The following is a 17,255-nucleotide window of genomic DNA, read 5'->3' as shown; positions in this document are numbered from 1 at the left end:
TCTATTTCTCTTTTCAGTGTTTGCCTCATGTATTTTGGAGAACTCTGGCTCAGTGCATAAATATTTAAGATTGTTATTTCTTCTTGTTGAATTGTTCCTTTTATTAACACATAGTGTCCTTCTTTGTCTCTTTTCAGTGCTTTACATTAAATCAAATGTACAATATTAATTTTAGACTTAATTTTACAATAAATTAAGTCTAATTTGTGGGGTATTAGTACAGCTACTCCTGCTATTTTCTGATTGTTGTTTGCATGAAATATCTTTACCCAACCTTTCACTTTCAACCTATGTTTATCCTTGGGTCTAAAAATGCATCTTCTGTAGACAGCACATAGATGGGTCCTGTTTTTAATCCATTCTGCCAGTCTATGTCTTTTGACTGAGGAGTTTAATCCATTTACATTTAGTGTTATTACTGCATGGGTAGTACTTTCTTCTACCATTTTGCCTTTTGGATTATACACATCATATCTAATTTTCCTTGTTTTTACCTTTACTCGTAGTCTCCATTTCTACACTCTTCTCCACACCTCTCTCTCCTGTCTTTTTCTATCTCTCTCTAGTGCTCCCTTTAGTATTTCTTGCAGAGCCGGTCTCTTGGTCACAAATTCTCTCAGTGATTTTTTGGCTGAAAATGTTTTAATTGCCCCCTCATTTTTGCAGGACAATTTTGCTGGATATACAATTCTTGCTTGGCAGTTTTTCTCTTTTAGTAACTTAAATGTATCAACCCAATGTCTTCTCATCTCCATGGTTTCTGCTGAGAAATCTAAGCATAGTCTTACTGGGCTTCCCTTGTATGTGATGGATTGCTTTTCTCTTGCTGCTTTCAAGATTCTCTCTTTTTCTTTGACATCTGACATTGTGATTATTAAGTGTCTTGGAACACATCAATTTGGATCTATTCTGTTTGGGGTACGCTGTACTTCTTGGATCTGTAATTTTAAGTCTTTCATAGGAGTTGGGAAATTTTCAGTGGTAATTTCCTCCATTAGATTTTCTCCTCCTTTTCCCTTCTCTTCTCCTTCTGGGACACCCATATATTTGTATGCTTCATGTTGTCATTCAACTCCCTGAGTCCCTGCTCATATTTTTCCATTCTTTTCCTACATTTTCTTTGCTCAGTTCACTAATCCTATCTTCTGCTTCTTGAAATCTAACATTATAGGTTTCCATTGTTTTTTTCATCTCTTCTACTGTGCCTTTCATTCCCATAAGGTCTGTGATTTGTTTTTTTAGGACTTTTGATTTTTTTTTTTTTGTCTATTCCTTGCCTTCTTTATATCTTCCCTCAATTCATTGATTTGATTTTTGATGAGGTTTTCCATGTCTGTTCAAACATTCTGAATTAATTGTTTCAGCTCCTGTATCTCATTTGAATTGTTGGTTTGTTCCTTTGACTGGGCCATATCTTCAATTTTCCTAGTATGATTTATTATTTTTTGCTGGCGTCCCGGCATTTAGTTTCCTTAATTAGTTTATTCTGGAGATTGTTTTCACTTTTTTTACCTAGGATTTTCTTGCTGGATGACTTTGTCGTCTACCTGTTCTTTGATATTCAGTTCAGCTTATTCTAGACCTCTAGCTGAGGTTTTGTTTAACACATCAGGATTTTTCAGTTCCTGTTTTCTTGTTTCTTGCCCTGTATGTATGGTGTCTTTTTTCCCCTTAGGAGGGTCTATTTAGGTATTATAGGCCCCAGCCAGATTTTCCAAGACTAAACTGGCCTCCTGTCAGAAGGAAAGAGTCACCTGCATCAGTTATTTCCTGTGGTTGAGACAGCAGGTTGAAAGACTTTCATATGAAGCCTCTGAATTCTGTGCTTTTCCTATCCTGCCCAGTATGTGGTGCTTGCCTACCTGCCAGTCCCACCAGCAAAAGGTGATGTGGTACCTTTAACTTTAGCAGACTCTCCCTGCTGAGGGTGTGGTTGAAACAGAGGAGAGGTTGCAGGCTGGCTTTAATCACTTCACTTTTCCAGACCCTGAACTGAGCTGGGCCCCACCCTCTCCTGGAGAAGGCACAGGCTCTAGGCAAACTCTCAAACAAGCTTAATTCTGCCTATGCCTGGGGCTTTGGGAGCCTGAGAAGCCCTGTAACGGTATCCAAAGAGCAGTCAAGCTGTTGAAACACGGAACAAAAACAGAAAAAGGAAAATCCTTTTCAGAGCAGAACCCCCACTGTTCCTGGGGTTTGCTAACCAAGAGTTTAAGTTGGTGCGTTGCTCTGTGTATCTCCAGGTCCTATGTGCCCCCTCCTTTCTTTGAGGGCCCAGACCCTTTCAAGTATTATGTGCTACCCAATCCAAAAAAGCTCTATTGTTTTATTTTCTTTTTTATTTTTCCTTCAGCCCTGCCTCCTCTGTGCTGGGGCAAAACCAGCAACCTCAGTTTTTACTGGAGGTTCAGCTGAGCCGGGGGGCCTATTTTTAGTAATCAGAATTTGTTAATTAATTCCACAGTTGGAGCTTGGTTGCACTCAGCCCCTGCTGTTGGTAAAGTCTCTTTTCTTTCCCCTTTGGGAAGCAGCCCATGGGGGAGGGGTGCCAGGCACCATGGCTTGGGGAACTCATGGTTCTGGGTGATTTCACAGCCAGTCCAGCTTGTCCAGGATAGGGTACGCTGTGTGTCTGGTCACTGATGTGACCCCAACAGTTGTTCTGTTCTGTTCCTGGCTATTTACTAGCTGTTCTGGAGGACGAACTAAATCCTACTCCTTACTAAGCCACCATCTTGGGCCCTCCTAAGCAAATTTCATTGAAAATTAAAAACTTGTGTTTATCAAAAGACACATTATGAGCAAGCAAAGGCAAGCCAAACTGGGAGGAGATATTAATGATACATGTATCTAATAAAGGATTTGCATATAAAATAAATAAGGAGCTCTGACAAATTAATGAAAATAAGAAAAATCCAACAGAAATATCCAAAAGACATGAACAGACACATCACAAAGGAGGATATTTACATGGCCAATAAACAAATGAAAGGGTCCTCAATATCATTAGGGAAATGCAAATTTAAATCACAATAATACTGATACTTATCAAAATTTTTGAATTTTAAAATAACAATACAAAAATTGGTAAGGATATAGAGTAACGAAAACACTCATACACTGCTGATAGTAGTCTAAAATACAACAACTACTTCGAAAACTGGCAGCACCTACTAAAGCAAAGCATATATGTATCTATGACTTACAATTCCAACTCCTAGGTATATACTCAAGAGAAATAAGTATATATGCCTACAAACAGACAGAAACAAGAATATTCATAGCCGTTTTATTCATAACAGTCAAAAACTATAAACTATTTGACTGTTCACAAAGAATCGAATGAGTTTTCGTAATAAGCAATTAAAAAGAAAAAAGTAATGAAATTCAATATATATATAATCAAACTCACTGGCATAATGTTAAACAAAAGAAGCCAGACACAGAAATGTCTGATTCCATTCAAACAAATTTAAGGAACAAGAAAATTCATTTATGAGGCCTAGTGATTACTTTGGGCCCAAGGAGGTACAGAGTACAAGAGATATGACCCGGGAAGAGGCATGAAGGAACCTTCTGGGATGATGGCAATGATCTACATGTTAACCTGTAAATGCTTAATATCGTGATCTGGGTTATGATATACATGGCACTATACATCTAAATATTCATCAAGCTGCAGACTTAAAATCTGTATACTTTACATATATTTTGCTTTAACAAATAAATTATAAAAAAACAGATCTATCTTATATGTACTTATATGAGAAAAATCTCCAAGATATCCTATTTAAAGAAAAAAAAAGTTTCATAGTAACATGTTTATACATTTAAAAAAAATGAACAAAACTGAACTATTTATTACATGAAAATATGAATAAATGCATTGGTTTTTACTGGTTAAAACTACAGGAGAAAAAGGATGGAAGGGAATTTTAGGAGGATCAAATGAAAATTTTATTTATATCATATTAATGTTTTTACAATAAAATATATCACTTGTGCATTTCAAATATTATTTTAAATAATAGGACATCCTAAGTCAAATTTCATAAAATATCTTGAGAGAATGGAGAAGACTGACCAAATTCTAAGCAAAGACTTATCATGGGCTGCTTCACTGTTTTCTTTAAAACAATTTATAGCTAAGGGTTTCATTTTTTAATTCAATGAAAGAAGAAAAACACCTATTTTCAATACTATTTCAAGGAAAAATGATGAAAAAGATTAGACTAAGTCTTTAAGAGGCATGAAAGGTAATATTCCTAATTTTTCAAAGACTAGAGATAGTGTGTTATAATGCACACATACCACTCAGTGCTCCAACTGCTCCAAAATTTAAGGATTTTCCATCCATTATACTGGCATCACACTCAATCTCACCCAAGAGATTTAGATTAGATCCCATTCCTGCATTTGTAAAAGGAGAATCCTAAAAGATAAAAACAAAAATTAAATACCATTAATCTTAAAGAAAAATTAATACCAATCCTTCATAAATTATTCCAAAAATTAGAAGGATACATAAGGATAAATCTTAAAAACATTATGGCAAGTAAAAGAAGCTAGTCCTGGGGGTACAAGGGTAGTTCAGTGGTAGAAATCTCACCGGCCATTGGGGGACCCAGCTTCAATTTCCAGTCCATGCACTTTCCCCCAAAAAAACAAGCAAAACAAACAAAAATTCAACAAATGGTGCTGCAATAATAGGATGCTCACATGGAAAAAAAATAATGAAAAATGTGACCCTGCCATACAGCTTACAAAAAAAAAAAAAAAAAGTCAGTCATAAAAGTTAACAGATGCTATGAAATATCGTGAAGAGGCAAAAAGGCAAACCTAAAAGACAGAAAGTAAATTAGTAGTTGTCAGGGGGTAGGGGGAGGGAGGAATGGCAATATTTGCTAATAGCTATGGCATTTCTTTAGGTAGTGATGAAAATGAAGTAAAATTAGATAGTGTAGATGGTTCTAGAACACTGTGAATATACTGAAACCCATTGAACTTTATACTATAAAAGGGTAAATTTACAGTATGTGAATTATATCTCAATAGAAGTATCATAAGGGGGGAGCAGGAAATTATGACAAGAATGCAGATAGTATATAAAGGCAGGGAATCAGAGGCCAGCCATGTTCTTGAAATCTAAAGAAAAACACTGCCTTTTTTTTCTACTACTGTGAATAAAGTTTAAAAATATACAGGCGGGGCCAAGATGGCAGCTTACAATGTGCGCATTTTAGTTCGTCCTCCAGAACAACTACTAAATAACCAGAAACAGTACAGAACAGCTCCCGGAGCCACGATAGTGACCATACACACAGCGTACCCCAGTCTGGACCAGCCAGACCGGCTGCGAGTCTCCGGAACTGTGAGTTCCCCAAGCCGCACCCACCAGAATGGCCATTATCAACAAAACAGAAAATGACAAGTGCTGGAGAGGATGTGGAGAAAGAGGCACACTTATCCACTGTTGGTGGGAATGTCAAATGGTGCAACCACTGTGGAAGGCAGTCTGGCGATTCCTCAAAAAGCTGAATATAGAATTGCCATACGACCCAGCAATACCATTGCTAGGTATCTACTCAGAGGACTTAAGGGCAAAGACACAAACGGACATTTGCACACCAATGATTATAGCAGCATTATTTACAATTGCAAAGAGATGGAAACAGCCAAAATGTCCATCAACAGAAGAGTGGCTAAACAAACTGTGGTATATACACACGATGGAATATTATGCAGCTTTAAGACAGAATAAACTTATGAAGCATGTAATAACATGGATGGACCTAGAGAACATTATGCTGAGTGAGACTAGCCAAAAACTAAAGGACAAATATGTATGGTCCCACTGATGTGAACCAACATTAGAGAATAAACTTGGAATATGTTGTTGGTAACAGAGACCATCAGGAGATAGAAATAGGGTAAGATAATGGGTAATTGAAGCTGAAGGGATACAGACTGTGCAACAGGACTGGATATAAAAACTCAGAAATGGACTGCACAATACTACCTAATTGTAATGTAATTATGTTAAAACACTGAATGAAGCTGCATCTGAGGTATAGTTTTTATTTTTTTTCTGTTGTCTTTTTGTTTCTTTTTCTAAATCGATGCAAATGTACTAAGAAATGATGAACATGCATCTATGTGATGATATTGGGAATTACTGATTGTATATGTAGAATGGAATGATTTCTAAATGTTGCATTAATTAATTTTTTAATTAATAAAAAAAAGAAAAATATCAATTGAATAGAAAACAGAAACCATCTGTTCTTAGTTTCAGCACGGAAACCAAAAGCTGGTTCTCTGAGGAAAAAAAATTTAAAAACTTTATATATCTCTAGCAGGGCAACTAAGAGAAAAAGAGAGAATACACAATTACCAGTATTAAGAATGAAAAGGGGATGCTCCTACTGATCTCACTGACATTAAACATATAATGAAACATTACAAATAATTGGATAAAATGAAATAGATCAATTCCATGAAAGACCCAAATTACCAAACTCAAGTAGAAACAGGTAACTTGATCATGACTATACCTACTAAATAATTGAATTTTCAGTTTAAAATGTTCCATCAAAGAAAACTACAGGCCCAGAGGCTTCATTAGCAAATTTTACCTTACATTTAAGGAAGAAATAATATCAATTCTACATAATCCCTTCCAAAAATAAAACAGCAGAGAATACTTCCCAACTTACCTTATATGGTCAGCATTACCCTAACATCAAAACCAAACACATTACAAAAAAGGAAAACTAAAGAACAAAATGTCTCTTGAATATACAGGTAATAATCTTCAACATTATATCAGCAAATCTAATCCAGCATATAAAAAAAGAACAATATATTACAACCAAGGAAAGCACCTCAAAGGAAGCAGTATTAGTTTAACATCTGAAAATAAATGTAATTCACCACATTCACAGAACAAGAAAAATCATATGAACCCCTGGACAGATGCAGAAAAGGCATTCTAAAAGATTCGATATCCATTCCCAATAAAACTCTCAGTAATCTAGGAACAGAAGGGAACTTCTTTAACCTAATAGAAAGGACAATATATCATAACAAACTAGTATTTATTCCAGGGTTACAAGATTGGTTTAAAAAAAATTGATAGGCATAATTCACCATATTAAGTGCCAAAGGAGAAAAAACATATGATCATCTCAAGAGATATAAAATAGGCAGCTGAGGGCGGGTCATGGTGGCTCAGCAGGCAAGAATGCTTGCCTACAATGCCAGAGGACCCGGGTTCGATTCCTGGTGCCTGCCCATGTAAAAAAAAAAAAAAAGGAAAAAAAAATAGGCAGCTGACAAAATTCAATACCCATTCATGATTTAAAAAACAAAAAATCATGGAAAATATGATTTAAAAAACAAAAACTCATGGAAAACGAAGATCAGAAGGGAACTTCCTCAACCAGATAAGGATCATCTATGAAAAACATACAAATAACATCATAATTTATGTAAAAGATAAAATCTTTTCTTACTGACATAGCAGCAAGGCAAGGATATTCACTCTCACCAATTCCATCCATCATTATACTGATGACTTCTCAACTAGGCAAGAAATAAATAAAAGGTGTATTCATTGAAAAGCAAAAAGTAAAACTCTTGCAGACCATAGGATTATCAATTTAGAAAAAACAAAAGGAATAAAAATATATAAGCTAGTAGAACTAAAAAGTGAATTAATAAAGTCACAGGATACAAGATCAATAAAGGAAAAAATATTTCTATATAATAGCAACAAACTGTCAGAAATCAAATCATCTTCTAAAATAATATTTACAACAGCATCGAAAATATGAAATATTTAGGCATAAATTTCTAAAGTATGCATAAAATTAGATCCTGAAAAACCATAAAACATTCCTCAGAGAAATGAAATAAAATCCAAATAAATGGAGAGAAATACCATTTTCATGGACTGGAAGATTCAATATCATTAAATTGATCAATAGATTCAACACAATTCCAGTGAAAATTACAGTAGGCTTTCTTGCAAAAATTGTCAAGCTGGTTGGAAAATGTGCACGTAAATGCAAAGGAACCAGAATAGCCAAAATATTTCTGGAAAAGAACAAACTTGATGAATTTCTATTATGAGAATTCAGAACTTACAATAATGTTAGTGTAATCAAGAGAGTGTAGTGTGGTGTTGGCATAAATTTAGACATACAGATCAATGAAATGGAATACAGAGTCCAGAAACAAACCCACACATATACTGACAATTCATTTTTTGTCAAAGGTGTCAAGGGAATGCAATGAAGAAAGATAATCTTTTCAACAAATAGTGCTTGGGAAATTGGAAAGCAAGGGGGAAAAAAAACAAAACAGAACCCTCTACATTAACCTCAACACCACTGACAAAAATAAAGTTTTGAAATGGACCACAGATCTAGATGTAGGCGTTAAAACTATTATAAAAAAAAAAGGCAATATCTTCTGACCATACACTTCCTTCGGGGTGAAATAAAAACTAACTAGCATAATCAAAAGTCCCAGTTTTCCCAGAAAACTCCTTGTTGTCTGGCATGCCCATCCAATTAGCAGCCCCTTTTCTCTCACAAAAGAATCCCCATCTGGATAATAAATTTTGTGATCACCCTAAATTTAGCCAACAGCCCTTCCTTGTACTTGCCCACACAGTTCTGAAAAGCTCAAAACAACAAGATTCTCCCACCCATCCCAGAGAGTGATTTGACCATTAAAGGAGAACTACCATAACAAACAATGCTTTCATGTCTGCTCACTATATTAAATTCTCTTGCCAGCACAAATATTTTCAATAACTCTGAAGCTTAGTAAAATTATTTTTGCCTTTTTGCTTTAAAATCATGGGTAACAGGGGTTGGTACAAACAAAATTAAAATAAAGGTTAAAAAAAAATATCCAAGGACCATGAAGTAGGCAAGAATTTCTTAGACATGAAAAAGTACAAACTTTTAAAAGAAAAACATAATAAACTGGATCTTGTCAAAATTAACATATTTCAATCTTCAAGACACTATTTAAAAAATAAAAAAGTGATCTCCGGGAAGATGGCAGAATAGGATAGACTGAGTTCACCCATTATGTGTAACAACTAGAGAAGTGACAGGAAAACAACTGGTAGAGCAGTTCAAGGGTGTGAGTGACCAAAGACAGACTTCTACACTATATAGGGAGATCCTGGATAAAAAACTACAGGAATTGGAACTGAGACAATGGGGTGAGTGTCCTCAGTCATGCCTCCACCTGGAGCAAGTGGTAGCACACAGGAAGAAGCGGGTTCCAAAGGAGTGGGGCCAGCCTCCGCAAACAGCTTGGATCTTCCCTCTCTGCTCTGCAGGTGGGAACTCCTGCCAGGAACTCAGAAGTCAGCAGACTTGGTTGCCTGTGCACAGAGAAATTCCAGCCAATCTCTGACTTAAGACAGGCTGCTGGGGGCACCTGGATTGTGGTAGAGACTGGGGGACCCTCCTCCTCAAAGGACACAGAGTGGAGCTGGTCTGACAATTGGCCAGTGAAAGAGACTCATTGGGTCCCACTACGACTTGCCATTTCCCACTGAGGCCCAGAGGCCCTCATGCACAGGCAGAGAGGCATGGCCCGGAGCCTTCAGGCATGCATAGACAGAGAGGAATGTCCCAGAGCCCTCAGGCATGTGGGCAGAGAGGCGTGGCTTGCAGTACTAAGGAGTTCACTTGGCAGACAGCTGCAGCCAAGTAAGAGAGTCGAGCCATACAGTGCCACCAGGTTTTTGCAGGTTGGCTGAGTGCAGGGGCAGTTGAAATAATCAGTCTTACAGTCCAAGGACATCTCAAGCAGAAGCCTGGCGACCACCAGACCCACTGGACTTACAAGTGGATTCTCCGCCAAGGTACACACTGTCCAACTCACTGCTCTGGTGTGAGCAGCTTTCAGCAAACACCGAAACCAGCAGCAGCCCTGGCTGGAATTGCACTGAATCTCCATTCTGCTCAGTTGGCTGCCACAGTTAGGGAGAGGTGGGACTGGGAGGAAGAGGAGGCCCAAAAGCACCATCTTCTGGGAAGAGGCAGAAAGTACAGCTCGGCAAACTGCCTATCTGCCTAGTTCACAACAGATTTTCAAGCAGAGTTGCACCTCCTGCACGAGATCCAGGTCTTGGTTTGGCAAGAAATTACTGACAAACCAAGAGGAAAGGAGACCTTCAATGCAAACCCAAGCAAATACAAAATCTTGGATGAGCGAGGGAAATTAACATTCAAAATAACCTTAGAAAGATAATCAAATGCTCCAAAACCTAACGAAGATCACAAAGCATATGAAGATGCAGGAAGATATGGCCCAGCCAAATGACCAAATTAAACCACAAGAGGAGATACAGACATTGGAACAACTAATCAAAGATGTTCACACAAATCTACTAAATAAATTCAATGATATCCTAATGACTTAAAGGATATCAAGAAGACACTGGAAGAGCACTAAAATGAATTTGACAGATTAAATAGAAATATAGCAGATCTCACACAGATGAAAGACACTGTAGTTAAAAATATACTAGAGACAAATAAAAGCAGATTTGAAGAGGCAGAAGAAAGAAAAAGTGAACTAGAGGACAGGACAACTGAATTCGAGTGCTTAAAAGAACAAATGGCAAAAAAGGTAGAAAATATGAAATTGGATCTCAGGGAAATAATGAACAATACAAAGCACACAAATATAAAAATCATCAGTGTTCCAAAAGGAGAAGAAAAGAGCAAAGGGCTAGGAAGATTGGTTGAGGAGATAATGGAGAAAAACTCCCCCACCTTTACAAAAGATATGAATATGCAAATCAAAGAATTCCAACGAATTCCAAACAGAATAAATCCAAATAGGCCTACTCCAAGACACATATTAATCAAACTCTCAAATACTGAAGAGAAGTAGAAAGTCCCGAAAGCAACAACAGAAAAGCAATTCATCACATGAAAGGGAAGCCACATAAGAAAGACTAAGTGCAGACTATTCTATAGGCACCCTAGAGGTGAAAAGGTATGATATATTTAAGATTCTGAAAGAGAAAGAATTCTAGCCAAGAATTCTTTATCCAGTAAAGTTGTCCTTTAAAAGTGAAGGAGAGATTAAAAGTTTCACAGACAAACAAATGCTGAGAGAATTTCTTAACAAGAGGACCGCCCTACAAGAAATACTAAAGGGAGTCCTGTTGGTTGAAAATAAAAGACAGGAGAGGGAGGTCTGGAGGAGGGCACATAACTGAAGAGTATCAGTAAGGGTAACTTAAAGGATAAAAAGAGAGGGGAAGGAATATATAGATCTGACAAATCACCAAAGGATAAAATGATAGATTCAATAAACGCCTTTACAGTAATAATTCTGAATGTTAATGAACTAAAAGATACAGACTGAAAGAATGGATTTAAAACTCTGATCCATCTCTATACTGCCTGCAACAGACTCATCTTAGACCCCAGAATACAAACAGAATGAAAGTGAAAGGATGGAAAAAGATGTTTCATGCAAGCAGTAACCAAAAGAAAGGAGTAGCTATACTAATGGGACAAAACAGACTTTAAATGTAAGGATTTCACTGGCGACAGGGAAGTTTACTACATATTAATAAAAGGGTCAATTCCCAAAGAAGAAATAACAAGCATAAATGTTTATGCTCCAAACCAAGAAACTCCAAAGTATATGAGGCAAACACTGGCAAAACTGAATAGATGTTTCAACAATAATAGTGGAAGACTTCAATATGCCACTATCCTATATAGATAGAACAACCAGACAAAGGATCAATAAGGAGACAGAGAACAGCCAGACAAAGGATCAATAAGGAGACAGAGAACCTAAACAAAGTGATAAATGAATTAGACCTAAGAGATATATATATAGATCATTACCCCAAGAAACACCAGGATATATATTCTTCAGAAGTGCCCATGGAACAGTCTCCAGGACAGATCATGTGCTAAGACACAAAACAGGTGTTAGCAAACTTAAAAAGACTGAAGTTACGCAAAGCACTGTTCTCTGACCACAACAAAATGAAGTTGGAAATCAATTACCACCAAAGAACAAGAACTTGCACAAATAAATGAAGATTAAATAACACACTCTTAAACAATCAGTGGGTGCAAGAAAAATTGGTAAATATCTGGAGAAAAATGAAAATGAGAAAATATGATATCAGAACTTATGGGATGCGCAAAAGGCAGTGCTGAGAGGGAAATTTATTGTCCTACATGCCTATATTAAAAAAGATGAGACCAAAAATTGAGGATTTAACTGATACTTGGAGGAACCAGAGAAAGAACAGCAAACTAACCCCAAAGTAAAGAGCAATGAAGACTAAAGCAGAAATAAATGAATTGGAGAACAGAAAAAAAAAAGAACAATAGAAAAAAATCAATAAAATCAAATGTTGGTTCTTTGAGAAAACCAACAAAATTGATGGATCTGAACAATATTGAGTCTTATAGTTCATGGACATGGAATATGTAAATTTATATAAATTGTAGTCAGTTTTTTTTCAGCAATGTTTTATAGTCTTTGCTACACCTGACAATTAAAAAAAAAAAAAACAGAGAGGAGGCAAATAAACAAAACCAGTCATGAGAGGGAGGTAGTTAACATGGACCCTGAAGAAATAAAGAAAAAATAAGAGGAGGATACCATGAACAACTATACAACAACAAACCAGACAACTTAGATGAAATGAAAAAATTCCTCGAAATACACAACCAATATAGACTTGTGAAAAAATAGAAAATCTCAACAAACCAGTCACCAAGTAAAGAGGTTCAAGAAGTCATCAAAAATCTTTCCACAAAGAAAAGCCCAGGGCCAGATGATCTCACAGGGGAATTTTTTACCAAACATTCCAAAAAGAATTAACACCAAATCCTGCTCAAACTCTTCCAAAACATTTAGGAAAAAGGAACACTACCTAACTCATTTTATGAAGCTAGCATCACTCTAATACCAAAACCTGATAAAGATGCTATAAGAGAGGAAAACAAGACCAATCTCTCTAATAAATACAAATGAAAAAATTCTCAAAAAAATACCTGCAAACACATGAAGAGAATTACATAGCACAACAAGTAGACTTTATACCAGGCACGCAAGGGTGGTTCAAGAAAATCAATCAATGTAATAAAACACATTAGCAAATCCAAAGGGAAAATCACACTATCATTTCGATTGACACTGAAAAAACATTCAACAAAATTCAGCTATCCTTTTTTGATAAAAAACATTTCAAAAGGTAGGAATCTAAGGAAACCTCCTCAATATGATAAAGAGTATATAAGAAAAACACACAGCCAGCATCATACTTAACAGTGAGAGACTGAAAGCAATTCCCCTAAGATCGGGAAGGAGACAAGGATATTACTCAACATTGTGCTGGAAGTTCTAGCTAGAGCAATCAGGAAAAAAAGAAAGAAAGAAAGAAAGAAAAGGTATCCAAATCAGAAAGGAAGTAGTAAAACTTTCATTATTGGCAGATGACAGGATCCGACACTTGGAAAGCCCTGAGAAATCTATGACAAAACTACTTGAGCTAATAAAAAAATTCTGCAAAGCGGCAGAACACAAGATTAATGTGCAAAAGTTAATAATGTTTCTATACATATGCAATAACCTAACTGAGGAGACAATGAAGGAAAAACTTCCACTCAAAAAAGCAACTAACAGCCCATGCACTTCCCCCCCCAAAAAATACAAGCAAACAATTGAAAAACCAAGCCACAAAAAAAAATTCAGCAAATGGTGCTACAATAAGGGGATACTCACATAGCAAAAGAATGAAATATGACCCCCAACATACAGCATACAAAGAAAAAGAAAGAACAAAACAAAACAAAAAAACAAAATGGCAACTAAAAGAATCAAGTATTTAGGAAAAAACTTAACCAGGATGTAAAAGACTTATACCCAGAGAGCTACAAAGTAGTGCTAAAGAAGATCTAAATAGATGGAAAGACATTCCATGCTCATGGATAGGAAGGTTAAATGTTAAGATATCAGTTCTACCCAAATTGATGTGCAGATTCAATGCAATGCCAACCAAAATTCCAATAACCTACTTTGAAGACTTGGAAAAGCTAGTTATTAAATTTATTTGGAAGGGAAAGAAACCTGGAATAGCCAAAAATATTCTAAAAAAGAATGAAGTGAGAGGACTAGCACTTTGTGATTTTAAAGCATGTTATAAAGCCACAGTGGTCAAAACAGCATGGTACTGGCACAAAGATAGACACATTGATCAATGAAATTGAATTGAGAGTGCAGACATAGACCATCAAACCTACGGTAAATTGATCTTTGACAAAGCCTCCAAATCCGCTGAACTCGGACAGAACAGTCTTTAATAAATGGGCCTGGGATAATAAGGTATCAATTGCCAAAAGAATGAAAGAGGACCCATACCTTTTACCTTATACAAAAATTAACTCAAAGTAGATCAAAGACCTAAATAAGAGCCAGTGTCATAAAACTCCTAGAAGAAAATATAGAGAAACATCTTCAAGACACAGTGATAGGTGGTAGCTTCTTATACTTTACACCCAAAGCACAAGGAACAACAACAGCAACAAATAGATAAATGGGAACTCAAAATCAAACACTTTTATGCCTCAAGGATCTTGTCAAAAAGATAAAGAGGCGGCCAACTCACTGAGAGAAAATATTTGGAAACCACATATCAGATAAGGGTTTGCTATCCAGTAAATAAAAAGAAATCATAGGGTGAGCCACAGTGGCTCAGCAGGCAGAGTTCTCGCCTGCCATACAAGAGACCCAGGTTCACTTCCCAGTGCCTGCCCATGCAAAATAAAAAAAAGAAAGCATACAACTCAACAACAAAGCAACAAACAACCCAATTATAAAATAAGCAAAAGATGTGAACAGAAATTTTTCCAAGGAACAAATACAAATGGCTAAAAGCCACATGAAGAGATGTTCCTCTTTATTAGCTATAAAGGAAATGCAAATCAAAATGAGATATCATTTCATACCTATAAGAATGGCTGCTATTAAACAAACAAGAAACTACAAATGGTAGGATGTGGAGAAACTGGAACATGTATTCACTGCTGGTGGGAATATATAATGGTACAGTTGCTGTGGAACACAGTTTGACGGTTCCTCAGAAAACTAAATATCTAGTTGCCCCACAATTCAGCAATAATAATATTTAGTATATACCCAGAAGAGTTGAAAGTAGTGACACAAACACATATTTGCACACCAATGTTCATAGTGGCAATATTCATAATTCCCAGAAGATGAAAACAAGACAAGTGCCCAGAAACAGACGAGTGCATAAAAAAAATGTGGTATATATATATATATGATGTGATATATATATGATGTACATTATGCAGCACTAAGATGAAATGAGGTCCTGAAGCATACGCAACATGGATAAACCTTGAGGACACAATGCTGGGTGAAATGAGCCAGACACAAAAGGATACTGTATGATTTCACTAATATGACTCTGGTAAAGGTAAACTCAGAGTCTTATATTGTAGAATATAGGGGACTAAGAGATACACAGAAGCCAGATAGGTGAAAGGTTACCTAATGAGACTGAATTTAAATGTATGGGAATGGGACAGAAGTGATAGTAGTTCATTAGTGGGTTTATAAGTAATACTGCCATACTAAAGGTGAATACAACTGAAAGGGGTTGTACAGAGCCATGTATTCACTGATTAACACTTCAAATACAAATAAGTTTTTACATGAACCACTTCAAAGGTATGGCTGTGCTACGTTGAGCTCTTGCATTTAAGCATCCAACCAATTAAATCAAACATCATTCAGTGAAGCAGGCACGCCTCCTAGCTGACTGCAGAAGTAATCAGCAACAGATGAGCTTCATATGCCATTGGCTCGTGTCCACAGCAACAGAACTAGGCACCTTCACCTGGCCAAGTTGACACCTGAACCTAACTACCACAAAGGGTATAGGTGGAAAACTAATATTGCATGACATGGCCTACAATTGAACAGGAAGACTTCACCAGTACCACAGCAACACTATGGGCAATTAATTAAGGGAGAGGGGAAAAAGTTAAGGGGAGGTTTGGATTTTCTCTTTGGTGAGGGTGTGTTAATCTTTTATTTCTCTCTTTGGAGCAATGAAAATTGTCTAAAATTGAGAGTGATGATGATTGTACAACTAAGTGAGGATACTGTGAGACATGGATCATTTATTTTTTACATTATCCATGATGCCTAATGGATGGTGGTGGCCAAAAGGTACAATGACTGAGAAACAGAAAGGTGAACTGTGGTGTATACATATAATGGACTATTGTGTAGCCTCAAAAGGAACGAAGTTGTGAGGCATCCAACAAGAGGAATGAACCTTAAGGACATTATGTTGTGCAAAATAAGCCAGAAGCAAAAGAAGAAATATTGTGTGGTCTCTTTTAGGAAATACTGATAAGAAAATTCAGGCCTGGATAGTAAGCTCTTATAGCTGTCACATTTATAATAACACATTTTAAGTGTTACTTCTATATTCTGAGATGTTGTGCTATATATGTGTTAGCTGGTATTCCCCTGGAACTTTGGTACTTGTGTGACACCTAACATTTGGAGTTGCTTTCTGCAGCTCTGAAAGTCAGCAGTGCTACATAAAACAAGTGTTAAAGAAGTCGAAAAAGAAATCAGACATCAATTAGACATAAGAACAAAGTCGAATTGGTTGGGACTTAGATAAATCAGAATACAGGGTAAAAGATGATAATGTCTGTATTTTAGAACTTCACCTACTGTTTAAGACCAAAGGAAGACAGCTTCAGTTTGTCCAAAACCCAGTTTCTGTAGCACACAATCTACCTCAACCTGTCTGGAGAGTTCATTTAAACAACCCAAATACATAGAGTCCAGAATAGGAATGAGGGCTTGTAATTCTCTATAGTTTAATGTAATATCCAGATATATTTCAGAGTATGTTCGGAAGATAAGTAAAAGTATTGGCAGAGTCCCTTCAGGGACTGGAGAAAAAATACAGAACAATTAAATTTTACCACTGGGGAAACCACTGATACTGTCTCAAACATTAGGGCCCCCCAAATCAATAGGCCAAGCCCTTAATTTCGAGGCTTGGTCCCATGAAGTTTATCTGTGTAAAAGAAAAGCTAAGGCTACCTAAAGTTATGCCTAAGAATTACATCCAGAGAACCTCTTTTATTTCTCAGATGTGGTCTCTCTCTCTCTCTCTCTAAGTACAA

At 36.5% G+C, this 17,255-nt stretch overlaps 1 protein-coding gene across 8 annotated transcripts in view; it reads right to left on the bottom strand.

Annotated features, from left to right (window-relative positions):
• The window catches only part of TASP1 (taspase 1), a 490,143-nt gene that overhangs the window by 431,222 nt on the left and 41,666 nt on the right, over nt 1-17,255 (bottom strand). For all 8 annotated transcript variants that reach the window (XR_013157441.1, XR_013157446.1, XM_077115178.1 and 5 more), the window contains exon 5: nt 4,312-4,432. Coding sequence is in view for 6 of the 8 variants with exons in the window: in XM_077115178.1 (XP_076971293.1) it covers nt 4,312-4,432 (121 nt within the window). In the remaining 2 variants the exon portion in view is untranslated. The remainder of the gene's footprint in view (nt 1-4,311; nt 4,433-17,255) is intronic.

The sequence above is a fragment of the Tamandua tetradactyla genome, chromosome 1 (genome assembly GCF_023851605.1).
Source record: "Tamandua tetradactyla isolate mTamTet1 chromosome 1, mTamTet1.pri, whole genome shotgun sequence".
NCBI lineage: Eukaryota > Metazoa > Chordata > Mammalia > Pilosa > Myrmecophagidae > Tamandua > Tamandua tetradactyla.
The sequence above is the reverse complement of the archived record's forward strand: the minus strand, read 5'-3'. Positions and strand labels throughout refer to the sequence as shown.